The sequence below is a fragment of the Meriones unguiculatus genome, chromosome 12, assembly GCF_030254825.1.
Source record: "Meriones unguiculatus strain TT.TT164.6M chromosome 12, Bangor_MerUng_6.1, whole genome shotgun sequence".
Taxonomy (NCBI): domain Eukaryota; kingdom Metazoa; phylum Chordata; class Mammalia; order Rodentia; family Muridae; genus Meriones; species Meriones unguiculatus.
Window position 1 is genome coordinate 25,039,929 of NC_083360.1, and position 27,085 is coordinate 25,067,013.

Genomic DNA, 27,085 nt, shown 5'->3' on the forward strand with positions numbered 1-27,085 from the left:
ATACCATGCTAGAAGCCTTTGTGTTTTCTATTGTGCCTTTCTTTATTTCTGTTATTGTTTCATCTGTAACTAACACTAAGAAACAATCTTTTTTATTTTTGGAAAAAAGCTTTTCGTCTTGTCAAATGTTAGTGTTTGGAATTATGAAATTTCCTCTCAAACTTAGGACAATTATTTAAAGAGACAGAATATGGTTCTTTTAAAATCCAAATTATTATTGTTTTTGTCTAGGTTATGACAGCAAATTCCTGTTATCTTACCAAGTTCCTGTTTATTGAAAGTCTTCCTTGTATCAAGAAAGTTAATATGATGCTTATGATAGTTTATTTAATTCTGATATCCACTCAAGCATGACAGTAGGGTAACCTTTCTGAATGGAAAGTGGAGGTCCTGACAGAAAATGATAGCCTCCGAGGAGACAGAGCTGAGCCTGGAGCTAAACATGAAGTGTCTAGTGCACCTCACTTTATGTTTACATTTCCTCATCCCTGTGCTGTAGCCTGGACTTCAATCAAACATGTTGACCTTTGTTCTGATTCTCATCAGACCCTAAGTGATCTTCAGTATCTTCTCCAAGAAGCACACCGAAAACTTCTTTCGGTTGCTAAATTCTTATCACCTCTGGTCTTTTGTCTCTCATTGTGAAAGTGATTAGTCCTCTGTCCAGTTTCTTTGCAGTGTGTTCTTGGAGAGAGATATTGAAACACAACACATCTATAACAGTATAATACTACTGCTGTCCTATCTTACTTCATCCTTGAAATAACTAAGCATCACTTATAGACTGTTCTCCAGTCTATTTGATCTCTTCTAGACCATATCTTTGATTCAATTAATATTAATTGAATAAGTGTAAACTGTGATCTGAGAACAGTAGATTTTCCTATTAAAAATGGTGTTATCCCCCCACATATTTTTCACCAAAACACCTTAGCAGCTTAGAAATTTGGTATGTGTTGCTGCATTTAAGCTGTGTGTGTTAGGCTGATGGATGGTGAAAAGGCTTTATGGCTAATGCATCATCCTGTTTGGAATCTGGGGAAATTATTGTGACACATGAGAATATGTCTTAATTTTCTGCATGTTTCTCTTTTACGGTGTGTGTTAAATGGTCAGAATCTGTGTCTTAATTACTTCCCTGTTTGAATGAGGTCTAGAATATTTCCAAGTTTTGAACAAGGTCACAAAGAAGTCTAGCACAATGCTGGACTAACCCCCAGCTCCTGACAGTAGCTTAACATGGCTTCATTTCCATGTACTGGCCCTTTCAAGCAAAGGAAATGTTGTGGAGACCTGTTGTACGTGTCTGAGATTATCTAGGTTAGTTACTTAGACCACCTGAATAGAGCCTTTATCTGCTACAATGGAAGGCACAAGTCAGAGAGTGACAATGGCTGACATTTCATGAGGGTTTTCTCTATGCCAGGGCCCCTCTTTAGTCCTTTCTGTGCTAACACTTCCTTTGGTTCTCAGACAATCCTATAAAGTCGGTACTGTTGCAATCTTCACATCTCAGATAAGAAAACGAGGCACACAGATCACAGGATTTTCTGGGCTAAACAGAAGAAAGTCTGTGGAGCTGGGTTTCAAAGCCAAACTCCCAAACCTTCCCAATATGAGTGCCAGGATTCATCCACATCATTTCTAGAAAGTTTCCTGTTAATGCCAATATGTTTCAAATGCCTTGTCTAAGTAAAAATAAATAATAGTTTAAATGTACAAAGCACAAGTCAATCATTTTGTATTCGAATTCTGAAAGAATGAAAGACAAGAATCCTAATGATCTTTCTTGACAGGTGCCATCATACTTGATCTGAAGATATTGAAATTATAGTAAGAAATAATAAGAGGCCTCCAATAGTTACGTCAAAAGCATCATCTGTGGATAAATGATATGGCTTTTAGATGAGCAAGATAACAAAACAGGTGTCCCTTGTTTACAGTAGATTCATTATGGATAAATTGAAGTCCGAATCAGAGAAAATTGAGGAACTATCTAATTTTGTAGCACCCAGGTTGATAATCATAATAAAGGCATATTGAACTCAAATAGCATTTAAATTTTGTTGTTTTTTAAAGTATGTTTCATGGTTTGTGTTTCTTTGTGTGTGTGTGTGTGTGTGTGTGTGTGTGTGTACGTAGGAAGAGAGGTCAAAGAATGTTGTTCCACTAATTGCCACAGATTTATTCAGAAAAAAAAAAACAAAACAAAAAAAACCCGATATGGTCACTATGAAATCTGTGCCTGCTGTAATGCTAGGCCTTAGTTATTTTAATTCCAACTTCCATCTTGAGTTCCTCATGGGTATCATTGTGTCTTTAAAAAGATCTCTCTCTCTCTTTCTCTTTCTGTTTTGCTTGCTCTTGCTCTCGCTCTGTGTGTATCTGTGTCTGTCTGTCTCTGTCTCTCTTCCTCTGTGAGTTCATTTATGTCTATGATATGTATGTATATGATGTCTCTGTGTGTGTGCACGCATGCACATGTGTTCAGTTTTACATGTGCACGCATGCACATGTGTTCAGTTTTACATATGCCAAAGGAGGTCAGAGCACTGCCTAAGGTGTAGAATCTCATCTCCCCCCTCCCCCTTGTTTCAGTCAGGGTATCTCTCTCTGTCTCTCTGTCTCTGTTTCTCTGTCTCTCTCTCTCTCTCTCTCTCTCTTTCTCTCTCTCTCTCTCTCTCTCTCTCTCTCTCTCTCTCTCTCTCTCTCGCCTCTGTTGTTGTTGTTCAGAGTTGTGTATGCCAGGCCACCTAGCCTTTGAGCTCCTGCGAAGTCTCCCTCCCATTGCACTGTTAGAGCACTAGTCTGCACATGACAACACAAAGGTTTCCATGGGTTTTCGGGATTCAAAGAGGTCAACTTGCATGCCAAGTTTCATGCACAGAGCAATCTCTCCAGCATATAGTTGTGTCCGTGGCATTGTTCCCTCTCGGGTACATTCATGGTAGTTGGCAATATAGATAAGTTGTGTTGTTAACATAGGATTTTTCAATTTTACTACGCTGAGAATGCGATATGCACTCAGCAGAAATTGTTGTTCCTGAGCCAACAATGCTTGGCACCATTCTCTCTTGGGATGTTAGGCAGCTCTCTGCTGCACCTCACACTCAGGTGAGGTCACCGGGGAAACTGCCAACACACTGTGGTGTACGTTGCTGCTTAGCCGGGATATTCTATAGGCTATATGTATTCAGTGCATTTCTGACTTACGGTAGTTTTGATTTGTAGGCATGTGTCGGGGCAGCTCTACTGTCAGTGTAGAAGCATGCATATAAAATACACAGTTTTCACTTTCTCACGTGTTTTTGAGGTAGGCTCTCAATATGTAGTCCAGTCCTTCTGCCTTTGTTTCCTAAGCATTAGGAGTTCAGACATGTGTCACCATGCCTGGCTTAAATACTTGTTTTTAAATGTCTATGATAAATCAAGCACCCATGTGTGTGTGTATATATACATATATATGTATATATATATATGTACACACATATATATGTACACACACACATACACACACACACATAAAATCTCAGAGCAGAAATTTCCAAGAATTTTCAGTAATTGTCCTTAAGTTGGAATCTATTCGAAGTGACCTTGCAGGAATTAAAAATCGGAAGTAGTGTTTGTTCTCCTCTTGGGGACACTAAAATCTCCAAACTCCTGAAGCTTCATCTCTATCAATACTCACCAACAGCATGAGCTCCACAGCAAATGCTAGGTTAGAGGTTACACATGCCTACCCCCGTTTTCTGCTCCAAACAACCTAGAGAGGATGCCCTGTTAAGGATTCTGCAAAGGAAGCCCCATGTCTCCCCCATCACTGAGGCTAGGCATCACCTCCTTTTCAGGCACTGTCTGCCTCTCTCCAATTCTCTCTCATCTGAGCCTCTTATTTACATGACGCCCTTCCTGTTCACTAAGAAACTTTGCTATTAGCCCCTTTATGTGTAACTTTTACGTTCGATGTAACTCTTTAAGGACAATGAGTTGATTGTTTCTGTGCCTCCAGACTTCCGTGCAAGCTCAGAGACCTTACAAAAGCCACTGCATAACAGCGAGAACGCACCTGAAGGCAAAGTGTGGATCTTAGGCATCAGAATGTACAGGTTTGCTTTGCTCTCCATCTTTTTTTTTTAACCTTTTCCTTATTTGGCAACAAATATTCAGGTATTACATTAATAAAAACCCAAGGTTTCTCACAAAAAATCCCATAGTCAAATCTGGAAAGATGACCCGTGCATCAGGTCATTCCAGTTCCTGGACTCGAATGATTTCTGCCAGAGTTGAAGCAGCTACCTCTTTAGACAGGCCATGTGCACAGCTTGCTTGCCACAGCCCCTAATCACCAGCTGACTTCCTCTGTGAGGTCACATGCCTGGATCCAGGAGACAGTCCTGTACTTACACAGCAGAAGGGCTTCCAGCAAAGAGCTAAGTTCTGCCATCGTGCCCCCAGGACTAGTGTGCTAGTGAGGCTACTCCAAGCAGATGCTATGGACAGGCATTGTTTGCTCACCATCCTGGGGAATGTGACCTCAAGATGAAGTGCTGAAGGACTTGGTTCTTTATGTCTTTCTTCCTGGCCTACAGACAGCTTCCTTCTTCCTTATCTTACACACACTGAACAGAGAGAACTCTTTTCGTCTCCTCTCCTCTAAAGAACATCTGTCATTTCAGATTGGGACCCCAACTGTATTATCTCACCTAAACCAAATCACTCCTCAAAGACTCTGACCTGCAAGTACAATCATATTGAGCAACAGTGCTTCAAAGTATAAATATTGAAGAGACGTGGATGTTCATTCCTTTAAAGATGGCTTAAGAAACGAGACACAACCACTCCTGACCGTTGTCTCAGTGGAGGAAGAATTTGCTTTGCTTTATACATATTTGTTTATATCTGTAAACTTCTCTGGTCTCCTTTGCCCAACACCATATAGGCACAGATACATAGTGTAGTCTATGTTCACAGACATGGGGTTTGTGAACGCCAGGCTGCCCTACCCTTTATAGAGTCTCTGTGCATGACTTTGAGGTTCTTGTTCTTTGTCTATCTCAGTTTATCTTTCTGTGAGATGGTGACATATGATGACAGGTAAGCATTTTGGTACATGACCATTGTGCCTCCCATCCTGCTTGTGTCTTGGCATTTCTGGGAAATTACACAGCACTCTTGAGTGCTCGCCACATGTGGCATGATGAATGAGCCTTTGGCCTACCCAGGAAGGTTCCTGCAGCTCAGAAAGCATCTCTCTGAGGTTGAGTTACAGCTACAGCAAGAGTACTGCAGCATCATCCAATTCCAGTCCCCAATCTGCTGGCAGGGCCCTATTTCCACTCAGCTACATGGTAATAGAAAAGACCCTGTCCGCCCTCCTGTCACACGGCTCTGCCGTGTGCTGCCTATGCCAGTGTGTTTCTGTGTCTAATGAAGGATTTATTTAGGTCATTGCTGCCTTCTGTGCCCAACAACGGCACATGAAGCGCACTGAGAAAGAACACTGCCTCCCTTCCTTCTCCAGGGCTATAGCAACTGGCACATGCTGTTCCACTCTTGTTGGGGGCAGATAGGGTCTTAACAGGGCCCCACTCTGTGCTGCCCTCAAAAACAGAGCCTGATCCTATCTGTTTGTCACACTGTCCTTTCTTCCTTGAGCTTCTGTCTGGTTGAGTCACTGCAGCAGTTTGGCTCACGAGAAAATGCAATTGACTAATTGTCATCCCCAGGTCCTATTTATACCATGCAGCATTTTTAGGGATAAAAATAGCTACAGTGATTTGAAGGCTGGCCATATGAACTATGCAATAAAACAGTATCCTAAGCACCCCATACATACTATTTTATTTAATCCTTACAATAAAAATATAAGGTTAAAGCTCTTGAGAGTTTCAGGGTTTCAGGCCTTTCCTGCAGGTTTTAAATTACAGAATTTAGAGAGGAACCTAAGCTTTGGTTAGAAATCTTTTGTTAATTCCAACTTCTTGTTATCTTCTTTCTCAGATAACTCCACCTCTGTGGCCAGACTTATTTCTCTTTGTTGTCCACCAGGATTGTTCTTAATCCTGGGTTTAAAAACAAGCTATGTTCATTCCAATGAAAAGCAAGTGGGAAACAAAGGACAGCCCCTTAACAGGCCAAAGCAGTGAGAATTGTAATGGTCATTAAGATTCCAGGCCTGTTCCACAGAATTGTCAGTAAGACAGTGTCCCTGAGAATTTAAGGATGTAAAAATTTGTACCTTCCTAGAACTTTTAGAGGACCATTTTCCTCATTTACTAGACCCCAAAAGGTTGCCATGTAGACTCCACTTGGACATCCGTAGTACTTCAGATAGATTGTGATGGACAGCCTGGACTGCTGGGCCAAAAGCTGCAGTCACTTCCTTCTAACACCTCCTCAGGGTCCTTGTATTCTGTTCTTCTACCTTGGGGGGAGGAAGCTGTTGTGTTTCTTGTCTTCCACAAAACTGTGGAGGGAAATAGGATTCTCTGATCCTGCAAGGGCAGCATGATGCCTTCCTGTCCTTGCCAAGATATCCTCTACCCCCACCACGGTCCTCTCCAGCAGTGTTCATTATCCAGGTAAACTTTTGTAGATTTGGAACCTTCCAGAATTATGGAGGATTCCAGGAAACTCAGAGAGCTTACGAAGGAACTGGATTCCAAGAGTATGAATCACTTTGAAGGGAACTTGGGCCCACTTTTACTTGTTTTCCTGAGACAGTAAATGTACTCTGAGAACACTTATTAGCATTATGTGAGCTGTCCTTTGGTCCTTTCTACCCTGAACCCTTCTTACTTCATCCTACCTCACAGCAATTATCATAACTCCAAACAAAACTGAATGTCGATGTTGGCTGAAGAGTGTCATGTAAAGGTAATTTCAAGAAAATAAATATTTATGGAGGTCTTGAAATACCCATGTCCTTTCACGTGCTGACAGGCACAGACTGAATCTGTTTCCTATTCCTTGCCTTCCAAGATGCCGTGCCAAGGATGGAAATTTGACACCACAGCAACAGACTTTTAAATCATTTTGCAAAGATAAAAGTGAAGACATTTTTGACTCTTCAGGATGAACAAATAACCTGATGCTTTCAATTGCCCAGTTTAGTTGCATTAAAAAAATGACAGTTCAGTTGTTCAAACTGCCTCCACTCAGGTTTCAGTACATTCTAGAAAATTAAATCACTCATCACCATGGGAGACTTGAAAGAAGCAGTTTTTGCACAGCAGTTTATTAGAGTCAGTGCCTTCTCCCATCTTCTCTGGCTTTTTTAGGAGTTTCTGCCTCTTCCTGGCATGTGCTTCTACTGTCAGCAGAGAATCTTCCTGTCCAAGGTTGAGGACAACAACATGAGGGCTTTGGGCCTCTTTCTGTGGCCTTGAAGGAATTGTTCAACCTTAATGAGATACTTCAGTAAGTGCCATGGACAGAGAAGCAAGACACTGATGTTTGTTGAGGACCTACTGCTTGCTAGACACTCACTGTGTTGCATCTTTAGCAAGAGTAATGATTTAATACTGATTGGCCACATACACAGTGGACTTAGGCCCATTTTGTAAAATTTGTATTAGATTGGCTCTGAGACTCAGGCCACTCACCAAAGCTTTCTGAGTCCTGTGTTTAATACTAAGGAACTGGGCATGAGATTTGAGGCTCATGGCCCTTTACTAGTTTTCCACATAGGACTTGCCTCTGTCACGTGTTTGTGAATCTCAGGCTTCTCTCAGACATGTTCTGCTAATTCCATCTGCCCTAGTTCAAGAAGTAGTCCCAGCCATTTCAAGCTACCTGGTTTCTTTCACACATCAATCTTAATGTTGCTTTCTCAGGGCCCCTCTCTTCTGTCTGCCAAAACACCTACTCCCTGATAGCCATGGTCCCATATATCTTCCTAGAGAGCAGAGTGGTGGTACACCGAGTCCTTAAAAGATAAGATGCTTTCCAAGGACTACTCACCTATAAGGATTCTCATTTGGACCTGTCTAATAACCAGAGATTCCTTGCTTTTTCATCATTCTCTAACACCCATTCATTGCTTAAAACTGAAATAAGATGAGAACAACCACTCTTTGCTTAGATGCCTGCTGTCTGGCACACAGAAGTTGCTTAGCAAATAACCTCTTCTTTTCCCCTCTCTTTTGTTAAATTCCAAAGCATTTCACCCTAGAGGAGATGCTTGCTTGAACCAGTTGTGTGCTCATGTTAGGTGGCAGGACTGTGAAGGTATCATGAAGATGGAGGCACATGGGCATCACTGTTTCTCACATTAAATATTCTGCTTATTTTCTCTGATGGTGAATATGTTCTACTGGTGAGACTGCAAGGGTGTATTAGAGTTAATTACATTTGGAGTCTGAGTCATAATGTAAATTATGCAATAAGGAAACTTAAGGAGAAAATGTTGAAGGGTATTTCATAAAAAGCTGCCCCTGCTTTTTAATTAAGATGTTTTCTAGACTCCTGGGTGAGCTTGCCTCATCATGGAAGAATATGAAGCCCCCCTTCAACATCTGGCTTCCTCTTGGCTCTCTAGGAAAAGACGTTGCATTTTGGCAGTCTTTCCAATGAATAGGCTGTTAAGTTTCACTTTTTGCTAAATTAAAATCTGTTCACAGTAACTTATAGCCATTGGCCTTACTGGCCCCTGCATTTGACAAGTTCATGGAGTAAATAGGTCTCTGCCCCCTACAATGTGCCAGAAATACTGCTATTATCTGGAGCGAGCATCTGAGGAAGACAAGTCACTGCCAAGAGACTCAGTGGTGTGCATGACAGGGTGGAGAGGTGGATGGCATATGTGATTTGGTACAATGGACGGTGACTTTAAAATGAGATAAAGTGAAAACCATTGAGGGAATGCTGGCATTTGAGATAAAATCTGAATAGCAAGAATGGAACAGCTTCACAAAGGCTGGCATGCAGTATTCTGCAAACAGGAATCTGTGACTGCCAAGTGCAAAGCTAGGATGAACTGGATGGTCTATGAGCAATAAAGAAGCTAGTGTAGTTAGAGTTTGGCAAAAGTAAGAAACTGAAGCCCAAGAGGTGTATAGATCCCGTGCTAAGGGTGTCCCAGCCTGCACAATTTGGACTGAATTCGAAGGACAATGGAGGCCACCATCTGGGAGAGCTGTGGACTCTTGGCTTCTCAAACGTGGTATTCAGTACTGTCAGGGGATCGGGGCGGGAGCAGAGGACAAGGAGACCTGTAGGTTTCTGACTCTTAGTTTGTAATCTCAGCACACAGAAAAATGGTCTGATTAAAGGAGAAGTAGATGACTTCCCTCTTGGAACTCATAATCCATCTCTAAAAGATGAGGGTTGATTTGGTCATCCTATACATTATGAGTCTTCATAGAAATTTTGTCCTCCATTTGAGGTATGACTACTCAAAAGGACCTCAAACCAAAAAGCCTGTTAGATACACATGTTTTGGTTAAGAATCCAACCAAGGAGCTGGAAAGACGGTAGCTCAGTGATTAGGGGCACTTCCTGCTCTTCCCAAGCACCCAGGTTTGATTCCCAGCACCCACACTAATCCCAGGCACTGTGAGGGAGTAAGAGGCACAGCAGGGCCTTGGGTCTCTTTGCTCAGACTCCATTTGAATGCTAGCCCTGCTCTCTTTTTCCTGTCGAGCCCCTGATTCCTTCGAGCCCAGCTTTCCAACAGCAATGCTACCTGTCTTGAGGGCTCATCATCAAGACTGCAGGCATGCTATGTATGAAGCTGCCAGCCCAGAGCCTGGTGCCAATGGAAGCTGGGGCTGCTGTCAATGCACTTGCCAGGGTGCCTGGCCTTAGGTCCAGGTGCTGTGAAACAGTCTGCGTCTGTGCCCTTGACAGCTCCAAGCTTTCAGATAACCCTCTGCATTCAAGGTCGCCTGGTTTACTTCCTGTGGGAGAATAATGAAGTTATCAACAGATAGAATATGAATGTATTTATGTCACCTGCAAGTTCAGGCTTGCCTTTCTTCTTCCTTTCCTGCACAAGAACTTTTCCTCTGTGAGTGGGGAGGGTACCTCTCTATGAAGGTGTCAAGTGGAGAACTACAGCTTTCACAGGCCTCTCTCTGTCCTTCCCCACCTCAGTTGTCCTCAGCTACACAGGGCCTGCAAATGAACTGCTGTTGTCAGAAACACACACACTGACTAATCAAGGCTTACTGCAAAATACTGAAAAATTGCTAATTAATTTCATTTCATGTTTTTATTCTGGAACAATGACACTCTGTATACATTGAGTCATGTAAAATGGATTTCTCTCATGTGGCTTCTAGGAAAATTTAAAGTTCAAAAATGGCTCATTTCTGTTAGGTAATTCTCTCTGGTACACACTTCTTCATTCATGTTCCAAAAATATCATTTGGTAGAATCTTATTTCACAGATGATCAGACTGAGACAAACTGGCAAAATCACTTTGGCTAAACTCAAAACTAGAGTCAGGGCTCCTGGCCCAAAGGCTGCACAGATCCTATTGACTATCTACTGCCTAAAAGCAATAAATGATTTTAACACAATCTCTAATATACTCTGTGTGTATTTGACTTCTAGAATTGGGAGCTGAGGGGTTGTCATAGCTGAGGGTATTGCATTGGGTCTTTGTTTTATAACACCCACCCCAGCACTATCATTGTTATATATCAAGATCACCTGTTTGGAAGACAATTATAATAGCACCCAGGCCACTAGACTGGAACTCAGCAGCTGAAAGTTTCAGTCCAGTGTTTCCATCTGGCTACAGCCAAGTCATCTCAGGCTCTCCTCATGTGTGAAATGAAAGGCAAAGACTGAAGGACTGTTTTCCTTGTTGTTTGAAAACCCATTGTCAAGGTCAGGATGGCCCAGAGACTGTTTTCAGGTTTATGTGAACTTGTACATGTTTCTCTTTTCTGTGACTAAAGGACCAAGTAATTTTTTTGTGTGTCTTGTAGAAACGTCTTTTGATCTTCTTTTTTTAAATTTTTATTTTTTAATATTAGTTACAGTTTGCTAACTTTGTATCCCTGCTGTATCCCACTCCCTCTTTCCCTCCCAATCCCACCCTCCCACCCTCATCTCCTCCCTGCCCCTTTCCAAGTCCAGTGATAAGGGAGAACCTCCTCCTCTTACATCTGATACTGGTTTATCAGGTGTCTTCAGGACTGGCTGCAAAGTCCTCCTCTGTGGCCTAGCAAGGCTGCTAGGACCAAGTAATTTTGGTTGTGTCAATGGTGGTCTGAAATACTAAAGCACAAGAAACATAAGGCTATCACGTGCATATATGTTATATACATAAATGAGTTAACATAGTACCATGATATTCTATATATTTATATATGTAATATGCACAAATATATATGGATACATTTTAGATATACATATCCATAGCTATAAACATGTGCACTTTATATATTTATGTATATATGTATGTGTACATCATAAATATATACCATATAATATATAACATGTAATAAATATATGATATATATATATAGTATGTGTGTGTGTTGTGTATGCAGTCAGTTTTACCTGTATACCACCAATATCTTTGGAATGAAAAAGATCTAGACATAAGTAAGTTCATTCTTAGAAAGCAGAAATAAGCAAGGAGTTTTTGAATGCCTAAGCATCCATTTTTCTTTTATTTTTGTTGTTATAATTACATCAATTCTCTTTTCTATTTTCTTCTTCTAAAACCTTGCTCTCTTTCAAATTTATGGTCTCTTTTTCCATTAATTGTTGTTGTAATCTTATATATATATGTATATACATGTAAATAATCATATATAAATATATATATATTTATATTTATATGTCCCTAAATATAACCTGTTCAGTCTATATAATGTTATTGTTGCTTTGTTTGTTTGCTTGTTTTCAGGGCTGACCATTTGGTTTTGGATAACCAATTGGACTGTTTTACCTACTGTTAGCGTTTCAGACAAACTGTATTTAGTGTTTTCTCTGCTTTCTGCTGGTAATTCTCTGTTAAGAAGAATTCTCAGGCATATTCTGTGGTGACAAAATTGCTTCAAAATAAAACAGAGAAAGCATGAGCAGCCAAATAATACAGAAGTCAGTTGAAGCCTGTATGTCTGTCACATGAGCAGTGAATGTTAGCTGTTCCTCAGTCCTGAATCTAAAGGCAGAGCTCTAAATATGACAGCAGTGGCCACCACACACAGCAAGACAGTCCAGCATGTCAGAGTTAGTGCCGTCCATGACTTCCCTGTGCTCCATTCTTCCACCCTGACCCTTTGTGCATACCACCTTCAAATGTGTAACAGGCAGGAATAAGTAGCTCATTGGCTCCATCCAGTTGAACAGTGAAGAAGAAAATAAAATTTTGGTGAAGCTTCCTGAATTCTTTCATTGAGAAAAGCAGTCTTGTCACACTGCATTAACCCTCTTTGCCAAACCAACCCAACCCACACTGCTTAGTCACACCCACCACTAACACTTTTCCCCCAAGGCCTCCCTCACTGACCTCAAGTCTCTTCTTGCAGTGTTCCATGGCCCATACATCCATTTTTCTGTGTGTTTGGTTCTGTAGAGCCTTCTGTCTGCTTCAATGGTCAAGATTTTTGCTTTGGTTTTAGTTTACTTTTTTAGTTGTCAATGTATGTTTATGAATGTTTGTTTGTATATGTATGTATATATGTATACCACATGGGTGTCTGGTGACTGCAGAAATCAGGAGAGGGCTTCAGATGCCATGGAAGTGGAGTTGCACTGCATTTCTAGCAGCTGGTGCTAGAAATGAAATTGAGTCCTCTGGAAGAGATGCAAGAACTTTTAACTGCTGATCTATCCTCCTGAAGAGGCCAGTGCTCATGTTTTTAACATACACTTTTCAAACTACACAACTTGGCGTCTGAGGGAAACAGATCAACTAGCATGACCACAAAATTGGAAGCCCTGGATTTGCTCTTTGTCCATGCATTCTGGTCAAGTACATGACAAGCTTGGTATAAAGAAGAGGCAAACATTTCACTGACTGGAGAAACCCAATAATCCTCATGCTGGGACTTCTCCAACCTTTTGGGAATGACCAAAATGAGTTAGTGCCTCTACTTCTTTGTGGGAGAATGACAAACATGGCTCCTTGTTTCCAGTCTTCAGAGCAGCACCCGTGGCTTGTCATCCATTTGAGTCCCTACATCTAGGGTAGCAGTTGATGGCCTGGAAGAACTTTATCCCAACAGGTGATGCAGATCAGAGAAGTGGAGGAATGAAGGGAGAAAAATTCTTAGCATAAAGGTCTCCATTTGGAGATTTTAATCTGGGCCCTGAGTTTTGAAATGAATTATGACTTTTTTTTATGTCCTTACATTTTAAGACCATCAACTATAAATTGATGATGACAGTAGCCCTCATTTCCTATGCCACACTGTGTGGTTGTGGTGACAATGAACTCTGCCAGCTTATAAGTAATAATGCTTTGTGCCCAAGAAAGCTTTGTGCTCTTCCAGTAATGTTGTGTTTTTAATCCCATTAAGCACATTTCAGTGTCTTTCTCTGCTACTAAGAGTTTCCAAATGTTTTAGGCAAATGAGTAAACATCTCTCCATGTAATATCAACCTACCATACATCCCCAGCCTGTGTCAGCATCCTGCTGCCTGCAGTCAGTGTACACATAGTGGCTTTTGCCTAACTCAACAAACCACCCCCCAAATCCAGTGACTGAACCATTACCATTGATTCTTGCCCATGAGCCACAGTGGTTGTCCTTCCTCTCACACAGTCCTGTGGCTGACCAGATCTGTTCTTATTGCAAGGGCGTAGCTACAGGGATAAATATGTGAGGCAGAGATAGGTTCAGCATAGTGTCACATAGGCCTGTATACAGTTGGCCAGACCCAAAGCTGGGAAGCACAGTGTCCAAGATGAGGCGGCACCCAGAGTCTGATGCTGGGGGTAGCACTGAACTACTCATATACTCCTCCATGTAGGCCTATCCACCCCATTGGAATAGAAACCCCTGGTGAGAGATGTGGGGTACAGAAGCTCTATCACCAGAGCCTCTTCCAGAGGCTGACAGGAGCGAGAGATTTCTCAGTTGCTTTCTGGAGTCTAAAGGCTGTTTCTACTTCTGCTCTTTATACCAGAGTCTGGTAATCAGTGACTAATCGGGAAAGCCCCCTTTCCTTTTCCCTTTCCCAACTGCACAACCAAATATACAGATTATTTGAAAAGTAACAATTAATATGGAAAAGACTTAGAAAGATAGCTGGGCAATCAAGAGCACATAATGCTCTTGCAGAAGTCCTGAATTCACTTCCTAACACTACGGGGTGGCTCACAACTGCCTGCAATTCTAACCTGAAGGGCATCATAGGCCTCTGTTTCTGCTGACTCCTGTACTCATGAGCTCATACACACACACACACACACACACACACACACACATGCACACACATGAAGACTTAAAGCTGAGCTAAATCTTAAAACGGAGAGTAATTTTTAATACTACATGGGAATTATTTGGCAACAAAACTTTTGTGTCCGTAACAAAGTTTTATTTAAACAGAGCCACACCCTTGCCTCTGTCTATTGTCTCTGGCTGCTTCACTTCTATAAAAGTGCAGTTGGAATCTGAGTTGCCATGGAAACCATATGTCCCACAAAGCCTAAAATATTTATGCTCTGGCCCTTTACAGAAAATGTCTGCTACCCCTCCTTTATAGAGTAAAGATATAGTTTGGATGAGGTAAATGCAGGACTCAACGACTATTGATTACTTCCATGTTTGCTTGGGGTTAACAGTTTATTTCTTTCCTCCCTAGTAATTGGAAACTGGATATACTCATGTTCCAGTAATCAGGAGGCATCCCTGCCGCACTTCATGATCCAGGGGCGTGAGGCCCTGTGAAGTTCCTGAGGTGTACAGCATGACCTTGCTGCTCCTCGGCGCGGTGCTGCTGGTGGCCCAGCCCCAGCTCGTGCCTTCCCACCCGGCTGCTCCTGGCCCGGGCCCCAGACAGCAGGAACTTCTGAGGAAGGTGGGTAGCCTGCCGGAGGACACCCGAGAAGGTGCAGCAGCCAATGGTTCCACACAGCAGCTACCACAGACCATCATCATCGGGGTACGCAAGGGGGGTACCCGCGCGCTGCTAGAGATGCTCAGCCTCCATCCTGATGTGGCCGCAGCTGAGAATGAGGTCCATTTTTTTGACTGGGAGGAACATTATAGCCAAGGCCTGGGCTGGTACCTCACCCAGATGCCTTTCTCCTCCCCGCACCAGCTCACGGTGGAGAAGACTCCTGCCTATTTCACTTCGCCCAAAGTGCCTGAGAGAATCCACAGCATGAACCCCGCCATCCGCCTGCTGCTCATCCTGAGAGACCCATCGGAGCGCGTGCTGTCCGACTACACTCAGGTGTTGTACAACCACCTTCAGAAGCACAAGCCCTACCCGCCCATCGAGGATCTCCTAATGCGGGACAGCCGGCTCAACTTGGACTACAAGGCTCTCAACCGCAGCCTGTACCACGCACACATGCTGAACTGGCTGCGTTTTTTCCCACTGGGCCACATCCACATTGTGGATGGTGACCGCCTCATCAGAGACCCTTTCCCTGAGATCCAGAAGGTCGAAAGGTTCCTGAAGCTGTCACCGCAGATCAACGCCTCGAACTTCTACTTTAACAAAACCAAGGGCTTCTACTGCCTGCGGGACAGTGGCAAGGACCGCTGCTTGCACGAGTCCAAAGGCCGGGCGCACCCCCAAGTGGATCCCAAGCTACTGGATAAACTGCACGAATATTTTCATGAGCCAAATAAGAAATTCTTTGAGCTAGTAGGCAGAACATTTGACTGGCATTAATTTGCCGTCAGTTAGTCTCGGAACTTTTCCTGTTGTAACTTCTGGTGTACATCTGAAGTGGGGGGAGGAGAAAATTTTAAAAAGACATTTAAGCTATAATTTATTTGTAAAACCCACAAATGACTTCTGTACAGTATTAGATTCACAGTTGCCATATATAGTAGTTATATTTTTCTACTTGTTAAACGGAGGGCGTTTTGTATTGTTTTTTCATGGTTGTTAACATTGTGTATATGTCTCTATAATATGAAGGAACTTAACTATTGCACTGAAAAAAAAAAGATTTTTTCTGGAGACGTCTTTTTTTTTTTTTAATATAATTAACCTGCCTCCAATTCAAAATAGCTCTCTGTTTGCACCCTCCTTGTCAAATCTATATTCTTTTTCTGCTTAAAAAAAAATTATTGTTATTATGGACCTTTCCTCTCCTTTCTGATTTTGTTCTTTTAAATTTAATGTCTTGCTGTGGTCATCAGATTTGGATTTTCCTTGCACTTTAAATTTCCTCCTCGCTGAGAGGCTCTATTATTTTTGGAAGTAGCAGTTGTATACATTTCCGAGTCGGCCTGCCTGTGGGTTTAACCCCTGTAGCCTGTGCATGGGTTTGACCACTGCCAGCTGCATACAGGTTTAACCCCTGACAGCCAGCATGTAGATTTAAGTCATGTGAATTTTAAGTGAAGAAGATGGTGCTGAGGATGGAAACGGGTATGATAACTGGAAAGCGGTTCTCTAAGATCCAATTTTGTCTCAGAGGATATTTGCAGATACCTCTGGTCTCAGCAATGAGCAAAACCCATAATAAACAAGATTACATCCTTGGATTTCAGAATGATCTTGGGCGAGAAACTTTGCCTTTGGGGGCAATTGGCCTCTGAAAAGCTAATTGAGAGAAGTCTTAATTATGCAAGGTCTCTTTGTGTGTGTCTGTCCATACTGTAGCTTTCACGAAGAGAAGAGTAAGGGGTACCCTTTGCTCCCTCAGGAATTTGTTTCCTGAAAGATCGTTATGCACTTATGGCCTTCTATTTCATACTCATAGAAATATCAACATGGTATGCTTCGAAATCAGCTCCAACTTTAGAGTCCTAAAAGAAAAAGAAAACTAAAATTCCTAAGGACTAAAGTTAAAATTTCAAAAAAAAAAAAAAAAATCACAACAGAAACCTGTGCACATGTGCACTTAAATGGGGATTTCACTTCTCCCTAGAAGTTCCACATAGCAGAGGCTGGTCACAAAATCCAGCTGTAAGCCTCTGCATTGTCAAACATAAATTTCAATCGTCCTTTTCTATTTTTTTGTGTTTTTTGTTTGTTTGTTTGGTTGGTTGGTTGTTTTTTTGTTTTCTTATCTTTTATTTTTTGAGACAGGGTTTCTCCAGTCTTGGTTGTCCTAGACTCACTTTGTGGACCAGGCTGGTCTTAAAATCACAGAGATCTGCCCCTGCCACCTGTCTCTGCTTCCCCGAGTGCTGTGATGAAAGGCGTGTGCCACCATGCCTGGCCGCTGTCAATCATCCTCATACAATTAAATAGATGAGATCGTTTCCATAAGAAAGTAAAGTGCAATCATTACAGTGGGAGAGAATGGAAGCCAGAAGAACAAAACCATTTCCTGACAGTTTGTTTTGAAGGAATGAAACACAAATAGACATCATTGATTAGCTTCTCTATTTAAGAGCACTCTGGAACTTCCTCTGAGCAAATTCAAGATAAAGGGGTTGCTCTGACAAGTTCAAAGAATAGAGAATAGACCCCAAAACACAAGAGAAGGTCACATTGGCTATCAGGCTTGGAGTCCAGTTGCAGCGAAAACACAAGTAATCTGCTATTTCTTTATTTACTTCCTCCCAGCTCTATGTGAACTCTAAAGGAAAGCTCAAACTCAGAGGCCTTGTTTTTCAGACTTAACCTGACATGTTTTTCCTGGTGTCAAAAGTCTTCCACCCAAAGATCTTTGTTTGAGCCAGAGGAAGGGCAAGGGGAAACCAATATTTTTCTCAGCAATCTTCTTAGGGAAATGAGTCACCTTAGTTGTGTTTAGCAGGCTCAGCCTGGTCTGACTTTATCCTGGCCCACACCCCAGTTTTTGCTATACCCTGACAGCAAAGAGGATGCACTCCCCTTCAAAACCCATTAAGATTGTCATTCAGCCACTGTCTCCTCCAAAAGAGAAACAGAAATATTGAAGGCAGATTTCCGTAGACTGTGATATGCAGAGTGCTTCCCTCTGAAGTGTGTCCTTGTGACATTCAACCTGAAGAATAAGAGGGACCGGAAAGATTAAATCAAGTTTCCAAACCTGCCAAGGAATGGGGTGGCTAAAGGAAATCTCAAGTGAGGATCTTTGGTGTCCAAGAAGATGCTTGAGTAGAGATGATATCTGTTGCATCCAGGTGTGCTGGTTAGAAGGGAGGAAAGTCAGAACTGGCACCAAGGGTAAGCTTGAGCTCTTATAACTAGCATAGCTAATGGAATGGGGGAATACAGTGTAAGTGATCAGTGGATGTAAATTCAATTAATTGTTTTACTCAGAGCACAAAGTACTGACTCAGGGAATCCTATTCCTGCACATACCACCAGAAAATATGCCAGGGGTTACAGTGATAGTATATATTCTTTTTTTTTTTTAAATAAAACTCTAATGGGTCATCAGTACATTCTGAGAAGCAAAAGCAAATAAACGAACAAACATTACTTCCTACTTTTTCCCAGATATTTAGACCTTATCCAAGCCCTGCTACCTTCAGGGGATGCCGAAATAGACCCATAGTCCTTCCTGTCAGAACAAAATGCAGTGAGGCAGGAGCCAAATATTATTTGGTCACTCCTGACCATCCTGAATGCCAATCCCATTAACAAAGAAGTTCCCTGACTGTAGGTGTACATTCCAAACCCAGCTCAGCCCATAGCCATTTGAGAGCTCAAGAGAAGCAGCTGAGATTTACTGAGCAAACTATCTCCTGTGGGGTTGGACTCATGCCTCATTTGCTCTTCCAAAGTAAGAATAGCATCACTTTTTCTTCCTTCAGGAATTAAACAGTGTTGAAATCCTGTCGATGCTATGTGACTATTAGCTAAGAGCCTATAAATTGGTTAGTTTAGAAAAAAAAAAAACAAAAAACAAAAAATAAAACAACAAAAAATTCTGATATACCTCTGAGCTTAGTTGATGTTGTTCTTTCTATCCTCAGCAGAGGACACAGAGAGGGTAGAATAGGCCAGTGCCCATCATGTCTGTTGCATACAGATGTGAGAACAAAGGTCACTATATTTGTTAAAAACGATATTTTTCTTGACTTCCTATTATTTAGCAAGCATGGTGTTAATTCTTTAAGAACATAAAGATCCCCAAGAATTAAGTGTTTGCAGTTTTAATAAGAAGCAAAGAAAAATGGCCTTGAACTATGCACAGACTGAACAGAAGAATATGTCCCACAGTTTGTCATCAATTCAGCCACATCTTTGGAAGGAATTCAATAGCCCAATATGAATTGGATGAATGAAGAATAAGGTATGAGATCTTCCTGATTGCCAATCATTTTTTTGGAAAAAAATATCTCCTAAAGGTTTCACTAGAGCTATGACCAAAACCATTTAATTCAAGGATCACATAGACCCTGCCCTTTTTCAGGAAGGCTTTGTGGAGGAAATGCCTGGGAGGCAGAAAATGAAAGCCATTGATGTTACCAAAGGGAGCTATCCGCATAAGGACATGTCTTGGATCAGAAAGTGGTGTTGGAGAAGAGAAAGGAGATGGAGAAGTACAGGGAAAAGTCATGTCTCACAAGTGTGTAGCGTGGATTAAACACAGGAAGCAACCAGGACCTGTCAGCCACTTGTAGCCCTGGTAGCAGGTTTCCATGGTAGAGGTGTAGAAACCCTCACAACCCCCATGTGTCTTTGACTTCCGTGCAGGTTTATTGATTGCAGAAGAATAACCATTATTAGTACACCCCTGCTAGGTGCTTGGTATCTTAAATATGTTCTTTCCAACCTACATAAAAACTGTAAGAAGTAGGAAATAGTGCTCTAGTTTCCCATAAGAAGAAACTCAAGAGCAGAAATTAAAGGGTTTTTCTGTAATATCAGAAAAGGTCATTTATTTCATTTGCATGTTTGTTTTTTCTAGTGTCTTCAGTCTGGTCAATTTACACCTATCCCATGGTGAATAAATAGGGAAAAAGTAATGCGCAGGTCTCAGTCAAGAAGGCAACATCTAAAAGGGAAGTTAGAGGGTATGAGGTTGGACACAGGAGGTCTGGAAAGTTGCCTTTCATAAAACTGCACATGAAGGATGTTCTAAAGAGTGTTGCAACTGGCAGAAGCTAAAAGAAAAATATATCAGCGAGCATGAGAAAAAGGCCAGAGCAAGTTTCCCTCAATAGCACAGAGGATCCATAGCACATCACCTCATCAGTTGCTTGGCTGATGTGTACTCATATAAGAAATAGCACCAGGTCTTCCAGTCACACTGATACCAAGATTACTCCTTTCCTCAAATTCCACAGTTAGGTAAAAAGGAAGAAAATACAATTATTGTCAAGAGACCTGGGTGTAAACCCAATTTGGCCATGTGGCCTTCCATTCAAATTCTCAGAGCCTTAATTTCCTCTTTGGTAAAAACAGGCTGATACTTTATTCAGCTTGGGAGGAAAGTCAATGAGATGAAGTACAAAGACCATCAGATTAGGGCATACCTGGGGCTTAGCTGTGAATAGCTTCAGAATTTAGGAGACAGGAAGGAACTGATTTTAACACAGTCAGCAAAAACTCACTGTCTTTGTTCTGTCCCCCACTATCGAGCTACGAGACTGTAGTCATTGCTCTTACTGTCTCAGGCAGATCCTGTTTACCAAAACTCCTCCATCTTCCATCTCTCAAAAAGGAAGACTACTAATAGCCACACACACACACACACACACACACACACACACACACACACAATGTTCTTCAAGTCTTATCTTAGCAAAAGCCATGTAACCCAGAAATGGCTGTGAAGTGATGTCCCCTTTCTCAGGAGGAGGGAGTCACATCAGATTGACTGACGTGATAAGAAGGGAATGAACTGGGCTGAAGGCTTATATTTTTCAAACACCTACTTTATTTAAGGTTCTTAACATCTTTACATCCCTCTCAACCCCCCCCAACCTTAGGTAGGAGATAAATAGAGAAAGAGGCTGTAGATCTCTTTACTTAGTGTTGATTAGGGTAGATGGGTCCTTAGTGGGATTACCAAACTCAATCCTTAGGACTCTAGTCAAACAGCAACAAGCATCAATAGAAGTGGAATAAGTAAGTAAAAAGGCACAATTCCACAGAAACAGCAAAGCTCCCCCAAAGCAGCTGGAGAAGTTCTCTGGAGCATTACTTTCTGGGAAGACCAGCAAAGGAAGTGAACCCTGCGATGTAAAACCATAGAGATGCAGAAATTGTTGACTTACTGTCTGGACTCTTCTCAGAGTCCACACCAGGATGTTTTGTAGCTCACAAAAAGGGCAATCCTTGCACAAGGGATGTTTCAGACCAACATCATAAGCCTCTTAATGGGGACTGTTTTTCAAAGAGGAAAAACATTCCTGCATCCCACACTTGGGGGACCCAAACAAAAAACATAGTCACAGGACGCAATTGAGTTTCCAAAGAAATCACACATTTCCACTTCACTGGGCGGTGAAACCATTCAGCTTCCTTGCCTCTGCACAGGCTACTTGGTAGTATAATTTCTGCTCATAGCTTCTCTTGACATCAGCCTGGGTCCAGAGTTCTAAAGCATGTGCCTGTTTGCTTTTCCCCATAGTTTTACCTTCCCATTATTGTGGTGATTTCGTGTGTAGCCCCATCCATGAATGGCTCTTATCTTAACCTTTGCTTCTAGGACACCTAGTGTCAGATAGCAAACCTACATTCATGTCTTGTTCTGTGTCTACAATATAGATAATAGGCCTAACTTTTAGATGTCACTTTTCTAATTCAATAACGAGTAGAAAACAAATCTATGTTATTGACTAGCACCTAAGGTTAAATGCAATGATAGATGAAACTGTTACCAAGTAAACTCTTTTCTTTGGAGTATTAGACTATCATCAAAACCTTATCCATGCAGTTAGGCATGTTGGCCCACACCTATAAGCCAAGTGGTTGTGAGTTTGAGGAAAGAAGATTTCTAGTTCAAAGCCAATATGGTCTAAATAGGGAGACCCCCACCTCAGGAAAAAATATTATCAATGCATCAATATAAAGATTCAAGTTTGGTTCGAGAAATTTTTGTGGAACCCACAGATAAAACTGCATTGCTCTGTTTTACTTCTGCTCCACAGTACAGTATTTCTATAGTATTTCTATTGGAAATGTTCCTCTCAGGGTCAATACAAGGTGAGTCTTGCTCTTGACTGTAACCTTGTGGCACTTTACACTGTGTCTGCCATGTAGGAGGTAGACAGAAAATACTTGTTTATGGATTGGATGATAAATCTTGTCTAGTTATCAATCTAATTTGAAAATGTTCTCCATCATACCCCAGCCTCACAGTGTGGCCTCCCCCTAGGAGTGCTTTCTTTGAGGTTCAGGAATTGCTAGGTACTTAACAATATGGTGTTTTATTTGGTCCCTGAAAACCCCTGGGGAATAATCAAACTAAGTTCCATGTGTTTGCTTATTAACATAGAGCCAGCAAATAGTACAATACTTGACATTGGAACTTCAAATGTTTATTAACTAAACAAATCTTCCTGCTGCCCAGTTTCCCTCCACACTGCTTTACTCTGCAGCATCTTCTTGAATATTTGAATTCTCCTAGGCCTTCAAACTGAATATTGACATTTATACTTCCTGGACCTACATACTCTAGATTCTCCCCGTTTTTATCCACAGATGACTGTTCCTTAAATTTCAAACACCTGGATTTAATTGTTTAATGTTTACTTATTCATGGATTTTCTTATTCACTTATTTACTGTGTGTATGAGGATGCAATGCCACAGTTCATGTGTGGTGGTCAGAAGACAACTTGTGCGGCATCAGCTCTCTCCTTCCACCATGTGGCCATCTTCCTGTCCCAAATTTCGAGGTTTAGAGCAGCTTTGGTCATAGATATTTGAACTTGGGCAAAGATTTTAATCTCTCTGAATTTCCAGTAGGAGATATAATGCCTTTTCCACAGTTGATGTGCATAATACATAAATAATGAGTACTTTTAAGCTCATAATTTCATAAGCATTTGGTAAATTATTCTCCAGTCTTCACAGCAAACGATGGGACTTTTGTGGCTATTAACCTTGTTTATGCATGAAGAAACCAAAGGACAATGATAGCATTAGCCCAGAGTCCAGCCTCGTAAGAGAGAGCCAGAACTTTGCCCTAGGTGGTTACTAACACATTTGGCCTCCATAATTATCCCCTGAGAAGATTCTTCAACACCAGGAAGTCTCCTCTTGGTAGTCTATAGCACACTCGGCTTCTAGAACTCTCGCCTGAGTGATCTCTAACATGCTAGTCCTCTGGGCTACTCTCCATTTCAAAGAGGAAGAGAGATTTTCCAATGGCAAGAGCAAGTGCAAAGACTTCAAAGGCAGATCAGGAAGGAACTCAAGGAAAACACCACCCAGAAGTCTTTGGCAGAAGGAATTCTAGAATGGTCCCAACATACACACGCCTTGGTGTATATAACTTGTTTAGCAACCGCCCCTCACCTCTGAGTGGCATTTGAAAACAACATGTGTGATTTAGTATCTTAAGTGGGCTACTCTGTATGGCAAAGGTAAGAGAGAGGAAGGAAATCAAAGAGAAGGAGGTAAGTCCTCTTAGTTTTGCCAGTTATGCATGTCAGGTCTCTGAGAAGAAGACAAATCAAAGGACAGCTGCAACTAGCAGTAGCTAAGAGTATTTCTAGATCCATCCAGCAGGGATATTTGCAAATATCTCAGTTTTTCCAACACTGTTGAGCATGGAAGAAGAGATTGCTTAAAAAAATGTTCTGGTTGAAATCTAGTTTCCTTCTGGAGAGATCATCCCAGGGCAGGCTTGGTCCCCTGAGCCAACTACACTGAGCTAATAGATGTGTGTTGGTTTAGCCTGCTATGTATCTAGTAATGTCCTTGCCTTTATGTTAATACAAAGACTTGAGTCCATTTTTCTGGTCCATTCAAATGGCTTGGGCTCACTTTTTTCTATCAACTTTCAAAACAAACAAAATCTATGATCTTTTTCTTCTTGTTACCAAACATATACATGTATGTTGTATAATAACCAGAGTCTTCATTTTTGAGTACTCAAAAACTATTGTAATTGCCAATGTCTGTGTTTATATCCTTCCAGTTTTTTTCAAACGTGCTATTTATTTATAGATTTTTTTTTAATTTTATCATTCACTTCCTAGTAAAAGCCCTATACTGATTAATGAAGAAGACAGTACTTCATCCATATCTCTACAAAAAGCTAGAGGCTTCCAGTTAAAGCTGTGCTCTTTGATTAGTACTGTTTTTGGAAGTGGAGGGAATATAAGTTAGTCCTAGCTTACTTGTTATTCACATCTCTGTAACAAAATGTCCCAGGATTGTTGGTTCAGTGACAAATCTTCAATCTCATAGACCCTGGAGGTTAGATGAGCATAGTTGTTCAAGTCTGACTTGGCAAAGCCTAATGTGTAATCGGAATGTTGGCTATCAAAGAAAACACTGGAGCGCTGAACTGAATGAATAGTCAATATGATGTATTGAATCACATGTATGGATCCTAAATTGGGATGAATGATCCACCACCCTCTCCCCAACTCTCTCTCTCCCTTCTCCCCTTTTTTACATCACCAACTTGGGTTGTTCATAACATCACAGAGCAAGAATAGTAGGTAGAAGGTTCATATGGTTGGCTTTCTCTAGAAAGTTCCAAAGGAGAAAAGTTATCAGGTAATAAAATAAAAGTGTAGCCTCATTCTGATGTTCTAAATATACCAGCTGGTATTCCTTATGGGAAAAGACCACATAAGGAACCAAATAATAGGAGCTGTGGTTCATGGGGTTCCACTTGTAGAGCCTAGCTGCTGATCAGCCTACTATGTACTCTTTAACAATAAAATGGACAGCATACCCTCCTAAAGGGATCATTGCCGTACTTTCAGGGGGAGATTAATATAGGTTTAAGATTTCATGATATAAAAGTCCATTATACTAATGTATGTTATTATAAGTCCTTGTGCCTTCTATGCAATTTCAGCTATTCTGACCTCAGTCATTTGACTCTTTTCAATCTAATTCGTTGATGATGTTGATGGTGATTAAGTGATTTTATAAAAATCCATTAATGCCATAAGTAGAATGCAGGCTTGTTTATTGTGTTGCTTTTTGTGTAATTCCATTGAACCATTTGAAGAAAAGACACACTTAAAACAAATTATAGGCTGAGATCCACTTGGCAAACTGTGCTATATGGAAGCACACAGCCTGGCAGACCTACCCCAACTCTTAGACAATTTGTCATACACTAAAAAGTGTTGTTGAGACTTTTAACACTGGATATTAAAAGCTGTGTTGTAAGACATTCAAAAGAGAATGCATGGCAGGTTCTATTTCCAGCTCCCCAATTTGGAAGTTCTATTTTAGTAGCAATTTACATTTTCCACACAATTAAAGACTACCTAATTCTGATTTGCACTTCAAGTATCCAGTTTATCTGTAATTTATATTTTTTTCTTTTGTTTATCTGTTAATTTTCTCAGAAACAAACAACCACAAAAATCTGTAGGTTTTAAATGTTGACATAAAGACATAAGATGTGGGAGCTACTCAGAAAGTTAGACTAAGCATTTTAGGGAGTCAATTTGACAGTCTGTTGAATGGGAATTAGGAGAATATTCAGGCAAACAGGTACATCTGTCATTTAAACATTTATTATTTTAACATACTTTTCATGGAAACATTCAAATAGTATTTAAGTAGGCATTTGAAACTAGCAATACAACATTCCTTTAGCCACCATTGCAACACCCTAAACATCAACACCAGTTCACTTATATTCTTATCTTTAAAATATTCTGTGCCTCTAAATATGAATATTCACCAAGACTGAATTAAGGTTCTGGATATTTGTGATATGGTCAGAAAATACTGTATTTTGGTTTTATATCATTCTTGACTAATAACTTCTTTTTAAAAATTTATTTATAGTTTTATTAATTACTGTTTATTCACCCTGCATCCCAGCAGCAGGCCCCTCCCTTGTCCCCACCCAATCCCACTTTCCCTCCCTCTTCTCCTCCCATACCCTTCCCCCAGTCCACTGGGGAGGTCCACCTCCCCTTCCATCAAGTCCTAGCCTATCAGGTCTCTCCAAGACTGGTTGCATTATCTTCCTCTGTGGCCTGGTAAGGCTACACCTCCCTCAGGAGTGGGGGTGAGCTGATCAAAGAGCAGGCCACTGAGTTCATGTCAGAGACAGTCCCTGTTTCCATTACTAGGGAAGCCACTTGGACACTGAGCTGCCACAGGCTATATCTGTGTAAGGGTTCTAGGTTATCTCCATGAATCGTACTTGATTGGAGTATCAGTCTCAGAAAACTGTGCCCAGATTTTCTTTTTTTCTTCTCTCTCTCTGTCTCCTTGACTAATAGCTTCTAAGCTCTTGGATTAACTAAGCATTAACAATAATAAAAAAGAAGTCTTCAGTTATTCATAACAAGTCATATTTTAGTGTGTGTTAATGAAAAGACTTTGATCATGTATACACACATATGCCCACATGCATGTGACTATGCAACCACACACAAATATACATGCAAAAAAACTCAAAAAGTTAGTAGACATTTATATATTTATAATTATTATCAGCAAATAAAGCAAGAAACAAACAAACAAACGAAAACCTCATTTTCTTTGGAGAAATGTTTTCCAGTTGCTCTTTTGGCCACAGGAATGGTCCTCAAGTATGTCCATAGCAGCTTTATTCATAAAAGACAGAATCTGGAAACAACCCAGTTGTCCCTCAGCTGAAGAATGGTTAAAGAAACTGTGGTACATTTACACAATAGAATACTCTTCACCAATTAAACAAGGAAATCATGAAATTTGAACTAGAAAAGATCATCCTGAGTGAGTTATCCCAGAAGAAGAAAGACACACATGGTATATACTCAATTATAAGTGGATATTAAAGATATAATATAGGATAATCATACTAAAATCTGTATGCCTAAAGAAGCTAAGCAAGAAAGAGGACCCTGGGTAAGATGCTCAATCTTCATTCAGAAAGGCAAATGGGATAGACATTGGAAGAAGGTGA

General features: G+C 41.0%; 1 protein-coding gene across 1 annotated transcript in view; it reads left to right on the forward strand.

Moving 5' to 3' along the window:
* Positions 1-16,635, forward strand: part of Hs3st1 (heparan sulfate-glucosamine 3-sulfotransferase 1) — a 30,552-nt gene extending 13,917 nt beyond the window's left edge. The window contains exon 2 of the mRNA XM_021653234.2: positions 14,774-16,635. Within this exon, the coding sequence (XP_021508909.1) occupies positions 14,879-15,814 (936 nt within the window). The 5' untranslated portion in view covers positions 14,774-14,878 and the 3' untranslated portion in view covers positions 15,815-16,635. The remainder of the gene's footprint in view (positions 1-14,773) is intronic.
* Positions 16,636-27,085: the final 10,450 nt, after the last annotated feature.